Below are 24898 nucleotides of genomic sequence, written 5' to 3'. Positions count from 1 at the left end.
CTAGACCAGCAACACCAGATGTGCTCCCACATGTCGGAGTTCCCTAAGGTGGTGCGGAGTCATGGGCAGAGAATGGAGCAGTCCATTCAGCTCATATGCGCCACAATGGCTCGGGGCTTTGAGAGCATGAGCTCCTCCATTGAGAGAGTGGCCAGCCTCATGAAGAGCCATATGCAGAAGCACTTGGGAGTGCATGCAAGGACTGTGCACTGACATACACAGTGTGCATGCCATATTATGTAACCTGGACTGGTCAGTGGCATTGGTGGCACAGAAATGTTTGGAGGGGATGCCAGTTGCGCCCAAGCTGGTGCTCCCCTCCAGCCATCCGAAGTGCTATCCATGGGCTGAGGATGTCACCATAGAGGATGAGGGTGCCATCTCTCACGGGACGCCATCATCAACTTCAGCCTACTTGGCCCCTCTGACAGAGGGAGCATCTGTACAGCGGAGCCAGTGATGAGGTTGCCCCTGCAACTGCAGCAGCCTTTGGAGGTGCCACCATGGGCACCTCATGATGAGGATAACCACCATGTGCATCTCAGCTGAAGCCGAGACATGTGAGCATACTGCCTTCACCGCACCTGAAGCCACAGGGAGAGCAGCGCATCACACAGAGCACTGAGTGGGTCACTGGGGTGTCTTCTTGCTGTAACTGTGCACTGTTTTCCTTTATGAGCACCATGTAAATAATAACATTTGAGCCAGAATTATGAGCCTCTTTTTATTAATGGTGGGACGAGGAAAGATGTATGAGATGGTGAAGGAGATCAAGGGTTCCTTAATGGTGACAGTTAAACCTCTAGAGAGATATGCATCCTTCATTCACAGTAAGAGTTTACATGTTTCTGGCTGCATCTTCAATGGAAGTTGTCATAAAAACGTGCTTTATGTCAAATGATGATTTTTAATCCACCAGCTGGAAACCTGAATAGAATTTTTTTTAAAAGAGACTAAAGGTGACTTGAGGTCGCAGCTAAAGATGGCTATCCCAATTTGCATCACTGTACCTTCCACATTCCAATCCATTGCGATGGAGACACCATGTCTGCAAAGACCCATCAAGGACAATAACCTGGGGAATATGAGTGAACCACATATCCTGTCCCCTTTTGGCAGGGAATGAATGCAATCACCTGAGGTATTCAACTGGTGGAGATGAAACACTAAACCTAATCATGTGGACAATGAGACACTAGCCGAGAGGGGTTTCCCAGACATGAACTCATCAAGCTATAATGGGAATGCCTTAAACCCAATCACTTGAACAATGGGACCCAAGCTGTGAGAGGGGGTTCCCAGACATGAACTAATTAAGTTGCAAGGGGGAATACATTAGCAAGGACCATGTTTGAATCACTGGGTGATGGTCATGTAACAGGCCCACTCTTCACATGCTTAAGCTTTGGCTTTCTCTGCAGTATAGAGACAAGCAGCTGAGATGCTGACGAGAGTAGACCTGAGTGGGGTCCCTACTTCCTCCCTCTCTTTCTCTCCAACCCACCTTGCAAGCTTTGAACCCTGTTTGCTTACCGGGTCACCACTGCTGCAGACAGAGGCTCCTTGAAGGAATTCACCCCAGCACTACTGTCTCCAGGAAAACAGCCAAGTCAGCCATCTACATCTTTAAATCAGAAGCATCAGGACCACCGAGGGAAAGTTGCACGACCACCGAGTTTAGCCTGAAGCCAGCTGAGTCACCAATGTCCACAGACTGTATACTCCTTTTATTTCTCTGGACTCTAATTTGACCAATCTATTCTCCCCACACTCTGAATCTATTTGCGTGCATGTGTGAACTTCGAGTGTATGTGAGCGCGTGTGAAAGTCGGAGTATGTTTTATTATTTTATTTAGATTGGTTTAGGTACAATAAAGCTAACTTCTATCTTTGTTAAACTCAAGAAACACATCTGATTGGTTCTTTTATGATCACAGTGCATAAACAGTTAAATACTCACTGAATTGGCAAGTATACCTTTTCAAAAAAGAAGTAAACCTGTTGTGGTCAAACAAGGAGGGAAAAGATGGGAATCATTCGACCCCTCCTCACCTGATCCTAACAAAGTGTTAGCAAAGGCACTTCGAGTGAGTTTCAGAACATGCCCTTCATCCGGGGTCAGAGGGGCTTTGTCGAAACGTGCCTGAATCAGATGATCCCTGACATTCATTGCATCCCCATGAGACCTCCGAGCCCTGCGCTGGTCCCGGCCACCTCCCTGCCTCCCTGTGCAGCCGGGACACCTCAGTGTTCTATATCCTCCCCATCAAATTCCTTTTCCACATCCTGCTCCTCTTCTGCCAATGAACTGTGTCGTTCCAGAGCCTCACCTCTTCAAGGTCCACACATCTCTGAGGCCATGATATGGAGAATGCAGCAGACCACCACAATGAGCGAGACCTTTGCAGGTGTGTATTGCAGTGCACCACCCGACCGGTGGTGGAACTGCATCTTCAGAAGCCTGATGGCCTGCTCAGTGGTGCTCCGGGTGAGCAGATGGCTTTGCTTCTATTGCCTCTGAGCCTCTGTCTGGGGTGAGTAGCTATCTCTTCAAGGGATATCTCTTATCCCCAGAATCTATCCAGGGGGTTTGGGGGTCGGAGTGAAGAGCTGCGGCAGCCTGGACTGCTGGAGAATGAAGGAGTCATGGCAGCTGTCAGGTATCTGATTGCACACATGAAGGAAGCTCTAGCTGTAGTCGCATGCCAGCTGTACCTTGAGGGAGAGGAAGCCCTTTCTGTTGATGAATCTGACTGGCCAGTCATCAGTGACCTGCAAGATGCAGTGGTGCATAGCCATTTGTGAGATGCCACCAATGCCTGCCACTGATTCTTGGAAGGAGCCAGAAGTGAAGACCTCCAAGGCCACAGTGACTTTGGTGACTACTGGCAGGGCATGGTGACCAGGGCTGCAAGGTGTGCAGCCTTCCTCGACGAGAGCACAGATGTCTGTGACCATCTGCCCAGAGAGTCACAGTCTCCTGCAGCACTGGTTCTCAGTTATCTCTAGGTAGTTCCTTCTTCGTCAGTAGATCCTATGCTGAAGGTCTTTTCCCCCGTTGCCAGCTGCTGCCTTCCTTGTGCTCAGGTGCCCCCCCACCCCCCACCACCCACCCCCGAGTTGTGCTTGGCAGCCTTGGCTCCTCCTGTTATGCTCCTGCGATGCCATGAGGGTGAAAACACCCTGCACTTCCTGAGCATTTACTGCCCACTCTCCCCACCATCTGTGCTGAGCCAATGGCACCTGTCTCCCAATGGCCAAGGCCCCCTTTGCGCCGTTCACCCTTTTATGAGCCCATCTAATTCCCTGAGGCAGCCATGACTGGCTTCCCCACTGTATATCTGCCTCCATTCAGCTGGTCTGCCCCAGAGACTGCATGCATCCTGTGTGCCCTCATCAAAATCACAACATCCTCCTTAACGAGCTTTCAAGAGATCTTTAGCCTTAAAAGGCCTTCTAATGGATCGTGTGGGATCATAGGGCCATCCTCCCCCTGCCCTGCTGAAACTGGTCGGTGGCGGGTACAGTGTCGGGAATTTTGTATTTTTGACCCCTGCCCACCTCCATTCCCACCTCTGTCTGAACCTGAAAATTCAGCCCCAGAAATGTGAAGTTATACCTATCAGGAAAGGATGAACAGGCTGGGTCTCGTTTCTCTTGACAGATAAAGCTGTGAGCTAATCGTGATCTTTAAAACTATTAGAGGATTTGATATAGTATACATAGAGTGTTTCCACTTGTGGGGAAATGCAAAACTTGAGGCTACCAAGAAATCAAATAGGGAATTCAGAAGAAGCTTCTTTATCCAGAGAGTGGTGAGAATGTGGAATTCACCACCACAGGGATTGGTAGAGGCAAATAATACAGATGCATTTAAGGGGAGGCTGGATAAGCATATAAGGAAGAACGGAATAGAGGCTAATGCTTATAGTTAGATAAGGAAAGATGGGAGAAGGCTGAAGTGGAGCATAACTGCCACATGGACTAGTTAGGTTGTTCCAGTATTGAGTATTTATTCTGTGTAATTCTTTGGGGAATCTCATTTCTTCAGATTTTTAATTATTATTGATGTTTAAGTAATATGTACTTTTTATTTCTGTCTCTTTTATCTCTCTCTTAATCCAGTTTTTGTCTTTCTTTCACTTTCTGTACCTGATTTGATTTGACTTGGTTATTCTGAGTGACACTTGCTGTCCACACTCCGCGCTGCTTATTAATGATTCCTCAACCTGATTGGTTAAAGGGACACACAGGTCCCAGATCCCCTGTAGGGGGCAGTGTGTTTTATGGACTGTTGTCTGACAGCAATCTCCAAAATCTGCAGAAAGTCAATGGATAAGTGCAAGTGGAATGAATGGTTTGTTGTTGAGTGCAAAATTTGGCCTCATATCCTAGTAGATTTGAAGTTAAAAATAGAAACTGTTGGAAATATTCAGCAGGTCAGGCAGCATCGGTGGAGAAAAGCAGGTTTAACGTCAGAGTTTGGTCTTTTAAAAAAATTGTTCATTGAAATGCGAAGCTTTCTCTCGCTATTATACTCCATCGAGAAAGTGCAGTTTGTAGATAGGAGCTACATTTCGAAAGTTGCGTTTTGTGTGAGTGGGCTGCAGTTTGGCCGAGCAGAGACACCGTAGCCTGACCAGGGCATCCTCCATTTTCCATCCAGCTGCCGAGCCTCCTCCTTCACTGCTCCTTCTCCATCCCAGCAGCGAGAGACCCGCCACGCCGCACCGACCCGAGACCTGGCTCACATTGCTATATACACACACACACACAACAGCGGCTCCAGGCACCGCACGGGCCACCCAGCCGGGAGTCAGAGTGAGAAGAGCGGCGCTGCCCCGGCCCCAGTCTGAGCCTCTGCTCTCCCGGAATTCCCGCTCCCGGTAAGATTCACTTCGACCACAAGCAGCAACGTGCCTCGGAGCCTCCGCTGGTTGAAGTGCCAGCGAGAAGACGGGACAGAAAGTTCCAGTCTGTGAAAATGCTTTTAATCCTGGGGCGGGTTCCCATTTACATCGACCCGGCCCTTGCTCTGGGGATGGGGACGTGATTGGGGGATGCAGGAAGGGTTCGGGCGGTGGTGGGGGGCAGGGCAGGGGAGGGGGGGGGGGGGGATGGGGGTTGGTTGGAAATATTGGGGGGAGGGGGTGGCTGAATGTTGGGGATGTGGGAGGGGATTGGGGATATGGAGGGTGCTACCCGCATGTGAATTGGCATGTCAGGGAAGTGTCAATTGAACCAATATACATATCCACAAACAAAATGTATGTGTAGGATCTAAACATTTGTGTTTGCAAACATCTGATTTTAAAGAAAAATCAATTGCCATGAATATTGCAACGGCAAAATGCTGGAAATACTCAACAGGTCAGATAACATCTGTGGTGAAAGAAACAGAGATAATGGCCAGAATTTTACCGGCCCTTTGGAGACAGGCTGGGAGGCAGGATGGGTGATAAAATGGTGACAGAAGGTGTTGGGAGGGAAGCCAGCTACATCGAGGTGGCCTCCCAGCAGCTTCCTGGTGGGAGGGAGGCCTTCCTTTCCAGATGTTCCATGTCCCATGGAGGGGCCCACCAGCAGCAATGGCCACCCTCGCTGGAGGGGTTCACCACTTCAATTAACCTGGTCGGTCTGCCTGGCCCTGGCACATCAATATTTTTTATGCCGGCTCTTCAAGGGTGCCTCACTATGGAGGTGCCCTCTCTTTCTCCTTGCAACTTCAGCTGTGGTCACTTTCTGGTGACGCTGCTGAGGCTGAGAGCAGCCGACCCTTTGGGCTGGCAGCTCAGGGGAGAAGGCTGCTGTTCTTAATAGGACAGTGGTCCCGGTGGTGACCTCTTAATTGGCTGCCACCAGGAAAATTGCCAGCATGGGCTTGGGACCTGCATTTGGTCCTGATGCCGGGACTCGTGGCGTGCTGATAAAATGCCAGCCAACATTTCAGGTTGATTACTCTGTTTCTCTCGCCACAGATACTGTCTGACCTGCTTAATATTTCCAACATTTCCTGTTCATATACCATTAATAGATATTTAAAAATGTGTGCAACTGCAGAGCGATGATGATATTCCACATATTGTGTCGTCATACTTGCCCTATTTTCTATACTGGACAGTTTCACACTTGATCTGTTATCAGTGACTTGTAGATGCCGCAAAGAGTTTGCAATCCTATTTGTTATTCTAGTTGAGGATTGGCACCAAGATTCTTGGGTTGCATAGTTCTGCCTTCCTCCTACTGAATCCCTTTAGACTTTCTTTAGCTGAGTGGGTTGTGATGCACCTTTTTACCATGCAGTAAATTTCCTGGACCCATAGTGTAGGACAGTACATAGATTGAAATAATTAAATTACTCCTGTCCCTATGTTCCTATTCCTTTAATGGATTTCTAAAAACTCTGAATTCCATTTGTTGACAAGAACATGTCTAGTTCCTCCTTGAAAGCCAATAAGGTTACTAATTGCAGCTCCTATACCAATAATCTATTCCACATATTGCCCATATTTTTTTGCAAACAAAGTTCCTCCTACCATTCCTATTTTGATCTTAATTTGTAAATATAGCTACTTGCACTTCTGTAAATGACAGAAAGCTTACTTGAATCTAGTTTGTCCAAGCATTTCATAATTTTAAAGACTATCGTATACCTTCTCATTCTTATCTTTTTAAGAGACTGAAGGCCTGAGGTAGTCAACCTTCCCTCATAGTTCATTTCTTTGCAGTGATGTTTGTTATGTAGGCCAGTACAGCAGCAGTTCTATACCAGCAACGTATCAAAAACAGGCAATGAAATGAATAACCAATTAATCAATTTTTTTTTTGGTGTTAGTTGATTGAGGATTTTTAATTGGAAACCGAGAAATGCCTTGAATACTGCTGTGGGATCTTTAATGATCATCTAAATCAATGATGCAGGCAAAAACAAGAAGTTAGTGGATGCTAACATGCACCAGGCACCGAAACAACTTATTTTGTCAAACAAGATGGTTCTTCAGCCAATAATGCTAATTCCATTTACTAGAGTAAAAGTTGATCTCGTGTAAAAGTCAACCCATGACTTTTGGCCAAAAACATCTTTAATTTTTCATATATCTCGTGTAAAAGTCGGCCTTAGTTTTTCAGGGATAGTAGCCCTAGACTTCCAGAACGCAGACAGAACTTTCTAATCACATGCCAGTATAAATACCTGAACGTTCAGCTGGGACCCTCACATTTTATCAATAAGGCATCAAGAAAGAACAACAAATACACAGTGCAGTTTAAAATGAAAGTTGTTATGTTTGCAGTGAAGACGAATAGTTGTGCAGCAACAAGAGAATTCAAAGTATCAGAGAAGAATGTCAGAGATTAGAGAGAGCTTTCCACACAGCTTATGAAGATGCCAAAGAGTAAATGTGCCAACAGGGGAAAGCCTGGCAAGTGGTCGCATTTAAATAATGTGGCAGAATGGGTCAGTGAACGTCGCCAGAATGGATACATAGTTTCTAATGTGCACCTCTCACTCTTTGATATCAATTGAGCTTTTGTTTCATGTTTTGTGAACTCAATGAACTTTGATTTCAACCCCTCAAAAATATTGCTTGTGTAAAATTGGACCCCAAATTTTAGCCTCACAAATTCATCTCAAAATTAGACTTTTACATGTGTATATATGGTATACATATATTCCGATCAAAGTAGAAGCAAACTACAAGAATGTTAGCATGGGGTGAAATTCCTCTTTTTAACAAAAGCAGTAAAATGCTTCATGTTTTCCATAATTAACAGCTAACTAGTGAGATTGCATTATCAGAAATCATTTATTTCAAAGCTAGGCTTTTCTAAGTTCGTGTCCTTCACTTTCCAGAGATTAAGTTTCAACTTGGGTGTGTACAGCACTTCTCCAGTGGCAGTTGCTATTTTTTTGTTGGCCCTACTATAAGTTGATAAGTATTAAAGCGAAATATGGACCTGACCACTGACCATCTCCAGGCGCTTACCTATTGTCTCTCGAGACAAGGAGACCAAAGAAGAAGAAGACTATAAGTTGATAAGTATTAAAGCGAAATATGGACCTGAGGGCTCCTGATTTGGGATAGTTTAGAGTAGTTAGCTGAATAAGCAATTTAGTCATGGGGGTTAGTTTAGAGATACAGCACTGAAACAGGCCCTTCGGCCCACCGAGTCTGTGCCGACCATCAACCACCCATTTATACTAATCCTACACTAATCCCATATTCCTACCACATCCCCACCTGTCCCTATATTTCCCTACCACCTACCTATACTCGGGGCAATTTACAATGGCCAATTAACCTATCAACCTGCAAGTCTTTGGCATGTGGGAGGAAACCGGAGCACCCGGAGGAAACCCACGCAGACACAGGGAGAACTTGCAAACTCCACACAGGCAGTACCCAGAATTGAACCCGGGTCGCTGGAGCTGTGAGGCTGCGGTGCTAACCACTGCGCCACTGTGCTTTATCTTCAGAGGGAGAAATATAACTGCTTTTTCAATACAAGTTTATTAATTGGTGTAATAGAAGGATCCTGTTTCCTTGAAGCCTATGTTCCATTCACTTATCATATGGCAGGTTTCTATTTCGATTAGGTAATGGTGTATGGTGAGGAGATAATCTGTTAGTTTTCTTGATGGCATTTGACTGATTCTTTGACAGGCGAACTATTTGAGAGGGAAGATGAATGCATCCATATTCCCTGGTGGTCTACACGAGCTCACACATCTGCCTCCGATTATCAGAGTTGCAGTACAGTTTTTTGGTTGAACAGTAGGATCTCTGAGAATTGTTTGTGGTGTTAAAGGTTAAGTCATTTATTTCCTCATTTAATTCTTGTCCTGATCATTTGGCCACATCAACAACAATTTGTATTTGTATAGGACCTTTAATGTAGAAAAATGTCCCCAGGTGCTTCACAGAAGTGTAATTGGACAAAAGTTAACACCAAACTGAAGGAGGTGATATTAAAAGTTTGGTCAGAGAGGTTTCTTTTGTGGAGGTGGGAGGTAGGGATGTGCAGTGAGGGCATTCCAAGGCTTGGGGCCTAGGTGGCTGTTAGTACAACTGCCAAAGGTTGGGCAATGGGATTTTTGGATGAACAGAGGCCAGAGTTGGGGGGGAAAGCAAAGTTCTAGAGGTTTGTAGGGATAGAAGAGGTTAGACATAGGGTGTGAAGAGACCATAAAGACATTTGAACCCGAGGTAAGAGTTTTAAATTTGAGGCGTTGGAGGACTGGGAACCAATTTAGGTCAGCGTCAGGAGTGATGGGTGAGTGGGACTTGTCACCAGATAGAATATGGGAAGCAGAGTTTTGGATGAGCTGAAGTCTATGGAGACTGGACAATGGGAGATTAGCCAGGAGAGCATCAAAATAGTTGAATCTAGAGATGAATGAAGGTTTCAGCAGCAGATAGGTTGATGTAGGGAGGGAACATAGGAACAGGAGAAGGCCATTTAGCACCTTGAGCCTGTTCTGCCATTCAGTGAGATCATGGCTGTTTTGCAACTCAACTCCATATACCCTCCTTTGCCCATATCCCTTAATTCCTTTGGCTAACAAAATTCTATCAATCTCTTACTTAAAGTTAGCAAATGATCTAGAATAATTTGCCATTTACGGAAGAATTCCAAACTTTTATCACCCTGTGTCGAAATGTTTCTAATTTCACTGCTGAAAGGTGTGGCTTTAATTTTTAGACTATGTCCCCTCAACCTAGGCACCCCAACCAATGAAAATAGTGAAGGGAACAGATAGGGTAGGCTGAGAAAAACTATCGGCCAACATGGTCAATGTTATACAGGTGAAAATAGGCAGTTTTTGTGATGGCTTTCCACTCTGAGTGAAAAGATGCTCCTTTATTTAAAATGTAGTTTATACGAGCAACTTTGCATTTTCATTTGTTATTTGTTGCAGGTAATACAAAAGTGAATTTGACATTGAAAATATGGAAGTCAAACCTAAAGGTAACAACAACAACTTATTTATATTGTATCCTTAAAGTAATAAAACATCCCAAGCACTTCGCAGGAGCATTATAAAACAAAATGTGACACAAAGCCACATAAGGAGGTATAAGGTCAAATGACCAAAAACTTGGTCAAAGAGGTAGCTTTTAAGGAGTGTCTTCAAGGAGGAAAGCAGGGTTGAGAGGCGGAGAGGTGTAGGAAGAATATTCCAGAACTTCGGCCCTAGGCAACTGAAGGCGTGGCCAGCAAGAGTGAAGCAATTAAAATCGGGGATGCTCAAGAGGCCAGAATTAGATGAGTGCAGATATCTCGGAGGGTTGTGGAGCTGGAGGAGATTACAGAGATGGGGAGGGGCAAGTCCATGGATGGATTTGAAAACTATAAGAATTTTAAAGTAGAGACATTGCTTAATTCAGAGCATAAGTCAGCGAGCACACGGGTGATAGTGGAATGGGACTTAGTGTGAGTTAAGACACAGGCAGCAAGAGTTTTGGATGAGCTCAAGTTTAGAGTAGGTGGAATGTGGAAGACCAGCCAGCAATGCATTAGAATCATCGTGACTCGAGGTCGTGAAAGCAAGAATGAAGTTGAATAAGAAGTGTTTGATACACTCAGGCAAGGATTTATATTATTTATGATTAAATTCTAAACTACTTCCCCTTTTTTTTTCAGATTATACATTCCCGAAAGAAAGCCATTCCAATTCAGTGTTTCACTTAACGCGCGAGCACCTTGAATTGCTGGTTATTTGGTCCCATTGTCATGGTAACCAATGTACATTTACCCCAACTTGGAGGGAGATTGTGGAAGAACACCAAAATGGAATCCTAGCTATTCTGTGGGAGTGTGAAGCTGGTCACTCTTACCATTGGTGGACTGGAGGCATGTGTCAATTACCATGTGATCAAGATAAATCCAGAGGCCAGCTGCCTTCAAAATCTAAGCAGTTGGAAGATGTGTTAGCATCAGCTGTACAAGTAAGAAAACCACACAGAATTAAGACTACTGATGGTGATTTAACTAAAGAAATTGATTCGTTTGATGGCTCTTGTAAGCTTTTTATGCCTGCTGACAAAGCAGTCCGAAATGGAGCATCAGTTTCACAAGTTCCTTCTACACAACATTCATGGAAAGAAACGATGTTCGGTGGTGACAGAGGCAAATTGGGTATCAGTGGCACACTGGGTGATACACAAGCTGGTACGAAACCAGATATTGTGCACATAAAAACTGAAAAAGAAGAAACCTCAGATTTTAATAATCAATGTGTAATCAAAGATGAAAATAGAAGCCAAAATCGAGAGCTGAAGAAATATCATTTGGGTAATAGTTCTTTGGCCGCAGGACAATCAACTGGACACGATATATCTTTGACTGACACTTGCAATGTATCGAATGGCTACAGAAAACGTTCATCGTCAGTTCCTGATGATCAATGCTCTGGTTCATCATTACTGCCTCACTGTAACAATGGCAAAGTTCACATTGCAGAATTACACCACTCCCCCCATCCTGTGTCCAGAGGATCTTGCTTAACTGGAAGCTTAATGGAGAACACCATGAAACCATCAGATGTGTCAACTGGAGAGTACTGCATTGGGTCAGCAAAGCTGGCAAATCATGACCGGAGTGGATCAAATCTAGAGCCACTTTTAGATGCTGAATATGCCCGGCCCTTAACCCATAATCGTATAAGTTCTGATATTGGCAATTCTGAATTACACTGTAACCCTTCAGAACCATGTGGGCAGGAGGGAGTTCTAGGTAAGTACTTTTTTTAACTTGCTATCAAACCAGAAAGTGTTCCAAGAGTAATTCTGTATTTTCACTGTCAATTAAACTGCTGTTATAGTAACTATAAAGTATACTGTATTTTGCACTCTCCTTAACTGAAGAAATACACTGTAGTATATTCATAGACTACATAATGTTTTTGTGTGAATGTTCAGCCATGCTTGTTAATTCTACCCACAAGAAAAAGTTATGCCGTAATGTACATAAGTCAACAGTCAAGTTTTGCTTTTGTATCACTATTTTAATTAGAAATATATTCAATACAGAATAATGTGAGCTGTTGTACTTATAGTAAGTACATTTGTCAGGATGGGATATTACTTGGCAATATACATTTTACAAAAACTTGGACCAAAATTGCAATTTTGAGGTGACCTAACTAGGACCATAGTTTCATTAATTATCCCACTAATTGTCAATGTTTCTGGTGTTACAGAAATAGTATTGACTTTTTACTACTTTATTTTTTAAAAAGGGATAAAAGGTTTGTATGTCATATTCCAGCTTGAAAGGACTTTTTTTCTTTTAAGAAGCACATGAAACATTCTATATTTTCTCTAATCGTGCAATGATCTGACACAATGAGGACATTTTTGAGCCAGTTACATGCCATCTGGGAAAGTTATGCTATCAATGGAATTGGATTGTTAAACAGTCACAGTTCTAAATGCACATTCTTTGCTGATGAAACGTGGTGGGGCTTGGTGAGGGTGCAGGATTGCATCTTTTTGTTTTACATTGTAAAATAATTGGAGGGAAAAACTCATGCTAGGGCTCCCTTTCACCAGCAAACCCCCCCCCCCCCTCCCCCACCCAATTTTTAATAATGTAATATGCTGGCTGTCACGAATAGTGGAATCATTATTTTAAAGTAAGGTCTCTTGTGAAAAAAAAACTTGCATTAGAAAAGATTGGCAGAATGAGATCTTGTGAATTCAGTTTCCAGCTGATTTATGTACATTTCAGTCAGGAAGTATTTTTAAGGTCCTAATCTGTATTGCGTATGACATCGACATCAGGGGTCTATGGCACTTCATTGTGTGGCTGCTCCAGACTGATTTAGGATCAAATCTTTATATGACCCTGACTCAAATTCTTTCCAAAACTAATTGGGTGTGAAATGGTGCAGACCATATGATCAATTTTTAATTTGGAATTCAAATGCGGGTTCAGATTTGAAGCAATGCAGTTTCCCACATGCTGTTCAGGATCATCATCATATAGGAGCTGTCATGTTATATCTGTGAAGGAAGGTTATGGTCTGTAATATAAATTGTCATTTTGATGGGGAATTACAGGTTCTTTTTTAATTAATCCTATGTGAAGAGCTGAAGTCTGCAATGCAGGACAGCATTACAGTTGAAACTCAGAAAATTAATAAGTAGTTGGGTAGTGTCAAACTTAGATATAAAAAAACTGGTTGGTTTGTAATATATAATATACTTAATACAGTACTTTAAATAGCCCTAACAGAATGCCTTATTTTTATATCACCAGAGTTCTTGCACACTGTTCTGAAAGCTGATGTTGTGGATGAGGTCATCTCTAATATTCGTTTAGCAAATGAAACTGATGTTGAAGTCTTGACAGAGAATCTTAGTGGAAAAGAAGATTTGCTATTGGATTCTGGAATCCAAGCAAGTGTAAGGTCACATTTCAGTGCTGGTGGATGGGCAGCAGTTTCGGCAACACTTGAAGTATTGGGAAGTGAGTGAGCCTTCATGTTAATTATAGTTTCTAACTGCTCCTTCTTTTGCATACAGTGCAATGCTCCCCTTGCATACAAACTGCAGACAAAAAATATTCTGCGCATAATGCCTTTGATTCCTAAATTACACATTATGTTGTTTAACTTTAAACAGGGATTTTTTTTTCATAAATCACTTTCATTATAGGGTTTTGAGGAGCAAGTCTTAGCCATATTTAAGCTATGCTACAGTTTAGAAACAGGGCGAAAAAGAGAGAAACACTATTTAGATGGAATAATAGAGAAAGGGCAAGATTCCTTCTTGGGAAACTGAGCTGATGGGTTAGTGGCAGAGATAGAGAGAGACAAGTTGTTTGTTTTCTACATGTCAAACAAAAAAGAAACCAATCACCATGTTTAAGAGTCTCCTTGCTAAACTACTTAGAATAAGCTCTTAGAGTAAACTGCTTTGTTTACCTGAATGGAGTGTGCACTCATTCTCTGCAAGAACAAGCCCACTTACCTAAGCCCAGTGAATCTAGGTACAAGGTGGCAAAAGACAAGTCTGAGGGATGTCCAGTGGTGAATAGGGGTTTAGCTGGTTAATAATCTACAGTTTGCCAGTGCAGAGCACTGGTAAGTCTTACAATGCTTTTCCAGCTTGGACTATTAGGGCATTGACTTACAAGGTTTTTCAGAGAAAGGAGGAAGAATCCCAGGCCTTTGCGATTACCTATCCTCTAGGTCATCAGACTGACTGATCCACCATCCAGTCCTGAAATTCTGTGGACCTGTTGGCTCTGGTATTGTTTCTAGTGTGGTACCTCAATCAGCCAGTGCACTTTTCAGGAGATTGTGGACCAAACTCTGCTGAGCACTCCAGATGTATGAGGCTCTGTGACAGGAGTGCGCAGGTGAAAAATCAAACTTTCTGTATGAAATGAATTTTAAAAGAACTACAGATTTATTAAACAGTACCCTTGCAGTGGGTCGTTAGAAGTCCATTTGATAACTCCAACAAAGTGTCCCCTAATCCAAAACACAAACTAAAACAATTTCATTAAACCCAAATGGGTAGCCAGGTAAAATAAAAGTTAAGACAGGCACTTGATACCTTTTATTAAAAACAAGAAAACCTTTTTTTCACATTCGCATTAAAAAGTTTGCGAAAATGGCAGTTTTTCTAATGCCAGTGTTCCTTATGACAGCAGCGCTGGAAAGGAGCAAAGGTGACCAAGATATGGAAGACAGAATAACAGAAGGTATCTAATTTTTAAAGATAAGATGCATCTACAACTGCAAGATTTGTTTTCATAAGTATATCTATTGAATTTGAGTACTCCCCACTATCCTGGTTACTATAACCAACATTACTAAAACCGGTTATCTGGTCATTATCACAGTGCTGTTTGTGGGACTTTGCTGTACACAAATTGCCATGTTTTCTATCATTGCAGTAGGGATTACATTTCAAAGTACTTCATTAGTTGTAAAACCCTTTGGAATGTCCTGAGGTTGTTAAAGGGGCTATATAAATATGCAAGTTTGTTTTTCATTTTAAAAGCTGAAATGTGTGCTTTTTTTTGCTTATGCGTTTAAGCAGTGAACAACAATTGCCAGTATTGATTGTATGGGGAGCCAAACATAGGCATATCTAACTGGTCTTGGTTCCTTTTATCAGCCATGGCTCAGTTGGTAGCACTCTTACCTCTGAGTCACAAAGTTTCAGGTTCAAGTCCCACTCCAGGGCTTGAGCACAAAACTGGAGGCTGACAATCCAGTGCAGTACTAAACTGAAACCCCCATCTGCCTGCATGGGTGGATGTAAAAGATCCCACGTCTATTTTGAAAAACAGCAGGGGAGTTATCCCCAGTGTCCTGGCCAATATATATCCCTAAATCAAATCAGTAAAGCAGATTATCTGGTTATTATCACGTTGTTGTTTGTGGGAGTTTGCTGTGCGCAAATTGGCTGCTGCATTTCCTGTATAACAACAGTGGCTACACTTCATTGGTGTAAAGCGCTTTGAGACGTTCGGTGGTTGTGAAAATCACTATATAAATGCAAATCCTTTTCTTTCCTTGTTGCAAAATGAGTATGTTGGCATAGTGGTTATGTTACTGGACTAATAATCCAGAGGTCTGAACTAAAGACAGAGCTGGAGCTGAAATTCCACCATGGCAGTTTGAGAATTTGAATTCTGATTTTTTTTTTAAATGAGATTAAATACTTGGTTGTATTAAATCACTAGAAAGGAAAATGGGAATCAGACTGGAGGGATTCCTTGTTTGCAACCTAGGTATTGAATCAGGACACAGGACAAAGGCATAGCCAGCTCACTAGACCCTGCAAAGTTCTCTTCACTGATAGCTGGGGACCGGTACCAAAGTTGGGAGAGCTGTCCCATGGGCTATTCAGTCAACAACTTGACTTGGTCATACTTGGAGAATTATACCCAATAAACATCCCAGACTTGATTAAATACCACATAAAAGGCTGGTTAACAAAATTGAGGCTCATGGAATAAGAGGTTCAGTGTCCAATTGTATTTTTTTTTAAAATTAGCTTAAGGACAGAAAACAGCAAGTGGTGGTAAATAGTTGTTTTTCAGACTGGAGGATGGTAGACAGTGATGTTCCCCAAGGGACAGTGCTAGGCCACTACATTTCTTGCTATATATAAATGACTTGGATCTTGGAGTACAGAATAGAAATTCACACTTTGCCGATGATAGCCAACTTGGAGGAGTGGCAAACAGTGAGGATGATGCAAACCACCTGTCATAGAGTCATACAGCACAGAAACAGGTCCTTCGGCCCATTGTGTAAAGCACCTATCTATTCTAATCCCATTTTTCAGCACTTGGCCCATAGCCTTGAATGCTATGACATTTCAAGTGCTCATCTAAATACTACTAAAATGTTGAGGGTTCCTGCCTCTACCACCCCTTCAGGTAGTGTGTTCCAGATTCCAAACACACTCTTGGTGAAAACATTTTTCCTCAAATCCTCTCTAAATCTCCTGCCCCTTACCTTAAATCTATGCCCCCTGGTTATTGATACTTCCGCTAAGGGAAAAAGTTTCTTCCTATGTACCCTATCTATGCTGTGACAGGATATAGATAGGCTAGCAGAATGGGCAGACAAGTGGCAGATGGAATGTAATGCAGACAAGTGTGAGGTGAAGCATTTTGGCAGAAGGGATAGGGTGAGGCAATATAGACTTAATGATGCAGTTCTAAAGAGTGTGCAGGAACAGAGGGACCTGGGAGTGCATGTGCATCAATCTTTAAAGGTGGCAGGACATATTGAAAGAGTGGTTAGTAAAGCAAAAGGGATCTTGGGCTTCATAAATAGAGGCATAGAGTACAAAAGGGAGGTTATGCTGAACCTTTATAAAGCTCTGGTTAGGTCCCAACTAGAGCATTGCATCCAGTTCTGGTCATCACACTTATGGAAGGATGTGAGGGTCCATGAGAGGGTGCAGAAGAGATTTACCAGAATGGTTCCAGGGATGAGGGCTTGGTTGGAAAAGCTGGGGTTGTTCTCCCTGGAGCAAAGGAGATTGAGGGGAGATTTGAAAGAAGTGTACAAGATCATGACAGGCTTAGATAAGTGAAGACGAGGAAAAGCTGTCCCCATTAACTAATGGCACAGGGCTAGGGGACATAGACTGAAGATTTTAGCAAGAGATGCAGGAGGAATGTGAGGAAAAACTTTTTTATGTAGCAAATGGAACTCACTGGTAGAAGTGGAAACAGTCAATCATTTCAAAAGGAACTTGGTTGGCCACTTGAAGGAAATAAGCTTCCAGGGCTTCAGAGATCAAGCAGGACTGAATGAATAGCTCTGCGGAGAGCCAGCATGGATTCAGTGGGCTGAATGGTGGCCTTCTATGCTGTAAGTGACTATGACTCCACTGGCAGGGCTGATGCATCAGAGGTGGGGGTACTGTGGTATACAGCTGTGGCAGAGTGGACCTCGGAGGCCTGAATATTAATTCTGGAATCCAGTAATACTCATGTTTTAAGGTCAAACAGGTTACAAATCCTGTTACCATCTACTGCACTCCCTTAACTTGGAGGAAGCACTGACGGTAGCAAGGGCACAGAACCTACTCTGTCTGGAGGAGTAACTCAGTTATACCACCACGGACTGAGCTGGCTGAATCCTGAAGGACATTGCTTCCAGACTGGGCTCATGGCAGGTGGTGAGAGTGAGAGAACCAACATGAGGGAACAAATAACCTACTCGACCTTGTACTCACTAATCCACTTGTCATAAAATGCATCAGTCTGTGACAGTGTTGGTAGGAGTGATGTAACAGTCGTCATGCAGACCTGAGTCCCGTCTTCATGGTGAGGATACCCTCCATTGTGCTGCGTGCCTTAACAGTCAGCCAACTGCAGATTAAGAGCAGATCTAACAGTTCAAAGCTGGACATCCATGAGGCAGTGTGAGCCATCAGCAGAAGCAGAATTGTATACCGCTGCAACCTGTAATCTCATCACTCACTACTCCATCACCAATAAGCCAGCTGTGGTCAATGCAGACTGTAGAAGAACATGCTTGGGACCCCACAAAGTGAACCTGACAATGAGTTGCCAGTTTGACAAAGCTAGAGCATAGAGCTCTACATGTATGCTATATAGAGAAAGCAGCATGCTATAGACAAAGCTAGCTGATCCCGCAACCAATGGATTAGGTCAAATCTTGGCAAACATGCTACATCTAATCATGAATTGTGGTGAACAATTAAGCAACTAACTGGAGGAGAGGAGGCTGCTGAAACATCCCCATCCTTGATGATGGTAGAGCCTTGCACAGGAGTACAGAAAACAAGGCTGAAGCATCTGCAACCAGCTTCTGTCAGATGTGCTGATTGGATGATCCTTCTCCGCCTCCCCCATTGTCATAGATGCCAGTCTTTGGTCAATTTGATTCACTTGACATGACACCAAGAAATGGCTGTGTGCATTGTTCACAGCAAAGGCTATGGGACCCAATACATTCCCTTTGCTTCAGTACTAGCCAGCTCCCTAACCAAGTTACTCTGATACAGACTAGTCTTTATCCAAAAATGTGTAAAATTGCGAAGATATGTCCTGTCCACCAAAAGGAGGGTAAATCCAACCCAGCCAATTACTGCCCAAGAGCCTACTCCTAATCATCAGCAAAGTGATGCAAAGATTCATTAACAGTGCTATCAATCGGCAATTACTTACTAATCTAATTAAAAGCTAACCACTCTCTCAATATGTCCTGCCACCTTTACTAACAGTGCTATCAATCGGCCATTAGCCTACGCACTGCTCAATTTGGGTTTTGCTGTACCAATTCCACTCTAGACCTCATTTGCAGCCTTGGTTCAAACATGGACATGAGCTGAATTCCAGATGTAAGAAGAGTGATACCTTTGGCATCAAGGCAGTATTTGACTGAGTGCAGCACCAAAGCCCAAGTAAAATGAAGTCAAGGGGGATAAATTCTCCAGTGGCTAGAGTCGTACCTAGCATAAATGAAAATAGTTGTAATTGTTTAGGGCCTAGCATCTTATAGGTCATTGCTGTGCACTATGAATGCTGGAATTTGCAACATGATTGTTTTAAAAATTATGATTTTTAAAAGTTCAAAATGGAGTCCGGCCAGGTGACCTCACCGCCACTCTCTGAAAGGTTAAGAGCACATCATAGAACACAGATCAAAGACTTTCTTCTGAAAAAGCAGATTACAGGGCTAGCATCTGAAGACAGATGGGTTTCCCCCTCCCAGACTTTGGGTTGCAAAACAAAGAATCAGTAATTTGGAAGATGTAAATACACCAGGCAGCTGGGAACAATGGAAAGGCCCGAGTGGCTTTGTGAAATCAGACTTCTGGACTATGCATTTTTGGAACAATACAATAAGCTATTGACTTCTGAGTCCAGATGAATTTAATAGACTTTCTGAAAGCAAGCAGGCTGTAAGAGAAGAAACCAACAGTTTTGGCCCCAAGGCAGGCTGGAAGAAGAGACCTCTACGGTTGTAGCCTCACGGCAGGCTGTAAGAGAAAAAACCTGCGGTTGCGGTCTCGAGAGGGAGGGGTAGTGGTGGGGGAGAGACACCTGCTCTCTGAAGCCTGTTACAGTAAAGGGCTGCAAAGGCTTGAAACTTTTGAAAATCGAAACTTGTGGAGCAGCCCAATTACCAGGAAACTCCTTAAGCACAGACGCCCAGGTTGGAAATGGACGGAGAAGTGAGCGGAGAGCGTGTGATTTTTGGAATAGTCTGAGATCCAACCCATTGCAACTGGGAGGAGTTTGGGGACTTTTAACTGCAAAGGATTTTGTCATCAAAAAGGAATGTGTAACATATAAGTGTGGTGTGAAGTTTTCAAGTATTTTTAATAAGTAAAGAAAATACATTTCTTTGTAATTTGGGTATTAGCCACTTACAAAGTATTATTCAGTTAATTGGAGATTTCTTTTCATTATAAAAGTCCTAAAATGTGAAATTTTGTCATGTAATTCTTTAAATTAGTCTGGGGCTTCATATCATGTTTTCACATGAACGATTTCACCGAGGTCGTAACACTGCGGACATTCCTTGGAGTAGTGATTGCCAGCTCCACAGACACACATGCGGACCCAGCCGTGATGCTGCGTCTGACGGCTGATGTCTAAGCTTCCATCGCAGCATAAGCAGAGGTTACGCAACATTTGGGTGGTGCAGTGGAAGCTGTAACTGAAATCATGCGTGGCAGCAAGCTGACCTTGCAAGCTGTTATGCAATTTTAACTTGCTGCCACGCAGGCACAGACTGCTGCCATCATAGAGTAAATGCCAGTGTTCAAACAACCTTGTAGGGTGTCACAGCAGACAAATAATCTGCCCTCCAACACATTACTGGAATTGTTGAGGCGTCGCACTGGGGGAGTGACAGTAGCTCCGTGGAGCACAAACTTGCTGTCCTCTTTCAAAATGTCCTCCCTCCACTGCCATTCCGTCAGTGCCCTTGCTATTGTCTGTCTGCCTGCCAGCCAGTCAGCCCAGAACGTTCCTGCTCCCCATAGAGACATGGTGCAGTTTGAAGCCAGGCCCACTAGGGCCAGAGCTGCTTGAGGTAGTCTGCAATCATCGCCATGACAGTCAGCAACCTTCCAGTAGCCATGCTGCAGCCACTGGGGTACACTGCATTGGAGCAGTAGGGCATGCAAAGGTACACAGAAGACAGGCACTAAGGGAATGTTTCAGGGTGATTACTTGACTTTTGTACAAAATATTGAATGGTTTGATTTATAAATTTAGTTTTGAATGTTTGTTTTGTGTTGGCTTTTATTTCAGCATTGTGGCCAAGCGGACATTGGTGATGGTCAGTAACAGAGGGAAGGTAAGGGTGGGACTGTTGGTGAGTGGGGAATTGGGGTTGCATTCACTGGTACTGCAGTCAGATGAGTTCATCACACAGTCCAGCCAGAAAGGGGATGGGTTGGTTGCTTCCTTCCCTACTGCCTCTTTCCCTTCTCCTCCTTCTCCTCCTCCTCCTCCTCCTCAGCTGTTCGTTGTATACCTGGTGACCAGGGCTGTGTCCCTGTAATGGTGAGGTTGTGCAGCATGCAACTGAACACAACAAATATTGATACCTATTCTGTCGAGTGCAACAGGCTCATCCAGAGTGGTCCAAGTAGCGGAAGCATTGTTTAAAGACCCCAGTGGTCTGCTCGATCAGCTTCCTTGTGGCAACATGGAATTTTGTTAAATGCATGCTGCCCACATGTGCCTGGGTTGTGCACAGGAACCATGTTATCCAGTAGCCACCCTGTGGTTTGCTGAGATGGCTGAAATGCAGATGGTACAGCGGATTGCTGCAGAATGGAAGCATCCTGAGTGCTGTCAGGCATTGACCAGCTTGATACATTGCCTATGGTTGCACACCAGCTGGACATTGAGGGAGTGGAATTCCTTCCGCTTGTGGTACATATCAGAATTGGCACCTGGTGCCTGCAAAGCGACGTGTAGGCAGTCATTGGCACCCTACACCACAAGGAAGCTTGCAATCCCTGCAAAGCATGCTCCGCCTGCTTTTCTCTAGCAAGAGAGAATGAAATTTACTCACTTCTCTTTGCATACAAAGCATCAGTGATCACTCCTCCACACCATGCGGCAGTGGATGGCGAACTGGGAGCTGTTGCACAAATTGTCTGCTCCAGCCTGGAAGAAGCCAGATGCATAAAAGTTCATGGTCACCTTCACAGCCATTGGTAATGCCATTCTCACTGCTCTGAGGCTGTAGTTGTGGCTGCAACAGGTGGCAGATTTCAGTGAGGACATCCTTAGTGAAGCAGAGACATCTGACTTACTGTTCCTTGCTGAGATTCAGGTTTGAAAATTCCCCCTCTTCCTCCTCTCTCTTCCAGCAAATTATCCTCCTCTCTGTCGCCCCTGCTGATTCTCCCTGTCATGCTGCAGACCAAGGGGGATACAAACTATTGTACCCAGTCTGGGTGCAAGTGGTCAGCGCAGACTGATTGAAGTCAGGACCAAGTCTTTCAAGACCTGCCAAACCACTCAGTGTGGACAGCACCAACTGTAAATAACAGTAGAAAGTACCAAACACTTCTACAAATTCAGCAAAAGCCAGCAGGAACCAAACAGCAACTAGCCTGAAAGTAGTTAATGATCCCTTTTAAATAATGATATTGGCAGGTGGTGGGTTCCACTGTTCAGCAGTGCTTGTTTAAAGAGTGCGTCAGCTGGAGCATTGAGTTCCAAAATGGCAGCTGGTATCAAATCAAATGTCACGATCTGCTTATTCTGCATACTTCCAGCGCTTTGACACCCTCAAAAATGTCATCTGCGTTGCTCGCACCAGAAGTATATGTGTACGTTGCTGATGCCATTTTGAAGCCAAAATGGCATGCATAGTGAAGGAAGTGAGGGCACTACACAACTGAATTTTGCTGAATCTTGCCAAATTGAGAAAGGCCTACTCTGAACAACAAAAAGGTGTGTAGTGTGAAAAGGGATGAAACAATTTTCTCCTCCTTCTGCATGCTTTTAATCTTATGGCATTTTATTTGTTGGATGACACTTTGATTTTATGTAAAATGTTTTAAAAATAGGCTTGATTCCCTTCCCTGTTGAAACAAGTTTAACATATATATGTACAATTAATTTTTAATAATTTATGTTGATCCATTAATAAAAGTCTGATTATTTAGTAGGAATCCATTTGGATTTCCATGTTAAATTTTCAGCATACAGTACAGGATTTAGGAGTCACTGGATGAAATATTAATGCAATAAAATATTTCTCCCTCTATCATTTTCAAATATGATCTGAACAATGTTGGTATATGCATTGACATCTTGTAGCAAAACAGAAGTGTTATCAACTTGTGGTTGTTCGAAATTCCATGGCACTATTTGAATACTAAGATAAATATTCAGTGCTTAAAATGTTAAATGCTGTACCACTTGACAATGGACTTAGCTTTAATTATTTAATAACTTGTGTCAAATGCATTTTAAGAAATTAACACACTGAAAAAGAACTACTCTTAAGCTGCTGTTTGTGAAGAAGATAGTTTATAGTTATCTTGTACAGAATGTATTCTTCATTTGTAAAGGCCTTTTTTTTCACTTTGCTGAATTGTTTTGTATAGTAAATAGTGCAATATTGCTTAAGAACAATGACCGCATAATAGATGATCTTACACTGTTGCTGGTTCAGATACAACAAAGAGAAAAAGTCTGTTTAGTGATACTCCATGCCTACATTATACTATGTTTCTGCTTGAGATTGATGGTTCTTTATGGATATTAATATTTTAGTTATACGGAAGGTACCAGTTATTTGGAATAATGCAGGCTAATGGCACCAAGTTATACTGCATTCTGTTTGGGAAAAGCACTGTGCATGAATACTTATGCATGTGTGACGACTCCAAACACCAACATACAAATATTGGTGAATAATTAAGTGTTCTTAGTGAGACGGTAAGGCATTCCATTACTCAGGTAATGTATTATTTGCTCTGATTGATAATTGCCACAGTTATTGAACTTTTTGCTGCTAATGCATAGAACTGGTTGAGTCAGTAAAAAAAGAAAAAAAACACTTGCATTTATATAGTGCTTTTCACATCTCAAAGCGCTTTATAACGGAACAGTACTTTTTGAAATGTTGTTGCTGTTGTAATGCAGGAAATGCTGTAACCAATTTGTGAACAGCAAGCTCCCACAAACAGCAAGGTGATAACCAGATAATCTGTTGTGTTGATTGAAGGATAAATATTGGCCAGGACATTTCTTCATCGTGCCATGGGATCTGTTACATCCAGCTAAGAGGCCAGATGGGGCTTTTGTTTAATGTTGCATCCGAAAGATGGCACCTCCAACAGTGTAGCATTCCCTCAGTACTACAGTGGAGTGTCAGCCTAAATTTTGTGCTCAAGTCCTGGAGTGGGACTGGAACCCGCAACCTCCTGACTCAGGTGAAAGTGCTACCAACTGAGCCACAGCTGACAGTTAAAGGGGTCCTTTCTTCTGTTGTACATCCACTTTGGAAAGTGACTAATTAGCTGTTAGGTAGGATCTGGCATGATGGTGGCCTCCAGAAAAACTGAACACAGGGACATGACGAATGTTAGCTTTCTGTCTCTACCTGCAGTTCCACCAGCACTAATCTATCAGGATAGAGTGGAATTTTTGGGTTAAGGTATGTTGGAGGATTTTTTGTTGGTCCTCATCATTCTGCTGGAAGTCAAGGTACTGATAGCTATCCTCTTTTATTTTCTGATCTTCTTTTGTTTTTGGATATCTTGGATGTTACTTCCAAGTGCCACACAGCATCTCTATGTGCTGTTGTCAGGGAAGAAAGCAAATGTGTCATTGGTGGATGGATAGGTTTGACAAAGTTGGCTTTGGTTGTATTTGACAAGTATGGCAGGGTCCATTTGTTCGGTGAGGTTATCAAAGGATGTGAACCAACGGTGGATAAATGGTGTTAAGGTACAAATCAGCCAGGATCTAATTGCATATCGGAACAGGTTCAAGGAGCTGAATGGCCTGCTCTTGATCCCATGTCCTGGAAATAGTGTACATTTGGAGGCAATGCAAGAAATTCCATTGCACAATGTCCTTGTGTCATGTCTTGAAATTACTTCCAGAAAACACCTCTTGGAAATGGGTCTACGTAGAAGCAGGAGTGGGCCATTTAGCCACTCGAGCTTGTTCTGCCATTCAATGAGATCAAGGCTGACCTGTGATCCAACTCCATATCCCTGTCTTGACCCCATATCCCTTAATACTTTTGATTCTTAAATTTAAAATTGCTTTTATACCTACAGTTCATGGTGTTAAATTGGTAAGAAAATCTGTGGTCTCCATATTCCTTGGATACTAATTTATGAACACTTGTTTCTCTGAAGGTCCTCTTATTTTGATGAGTCATTAACCTATTTAA

The 24898-nt window shown here is 43.1% G+C and overlaps 1 protein-coding gene across 6 annotated transcripts in view; it reads left to right on the top strand.

Annotated features, from left to right (window-relative positions):
- Positions 1–4584: 4584 nt before the first annotated feature.
- LOC137372851 (uncharacterized) overlaps positions 4585–24898 on the top strand; it is a 37334-nt gene continuing 17020 nt past the window's right edge. The window contains exons 1-5 of one of the 6 annotated variants that reach the window (XM_068037209.1): positions 4585–4886; positions 9920–9969; positions 10645–11736; positions 13264–13473; positions 14662–14715. In XM_068037209.1, coding sequence (XP_067893310.1) covers positions 9951–9969; positions 10645–11736; positions 13264–13473; positions 14662–14715 — 1375 coding nt within the window. In that variant the 5' untranslated portion in view covers positions 4585–4886; positions 9920–9950. The remainder of the gene's footprint in view (positions 4887–9919; positions 9970–10644; positions 11737–13263; positions 13474–14661; positions 14716–24898) is intronic. The other 5 variants (XR_010975510.1, XM_068037208.1, XM_068037207.1 and 2 more) reach the window with 5 other exon arrangements.

Source organism: Heterodontus francisci, chromosome 8 (assembly GCF_036365525.1).
Source record: "Heterodontus francisci isolate sHetFra1 chromosome 8, sHetFra1.hap1, whole genome shotgun sequence".
Classification (NCBI taxonomy): Eukaryota; Metazoa; Chordata; class Chondrichthyes; order Heterodontiformes; family Heterodontidae; genus Heterodontus; species Heterodontus francisci.
Note: the sequence above shows the minus strand (reverse complement) of the source record. Positions and strands in the feature narration are given on the sequence as shown.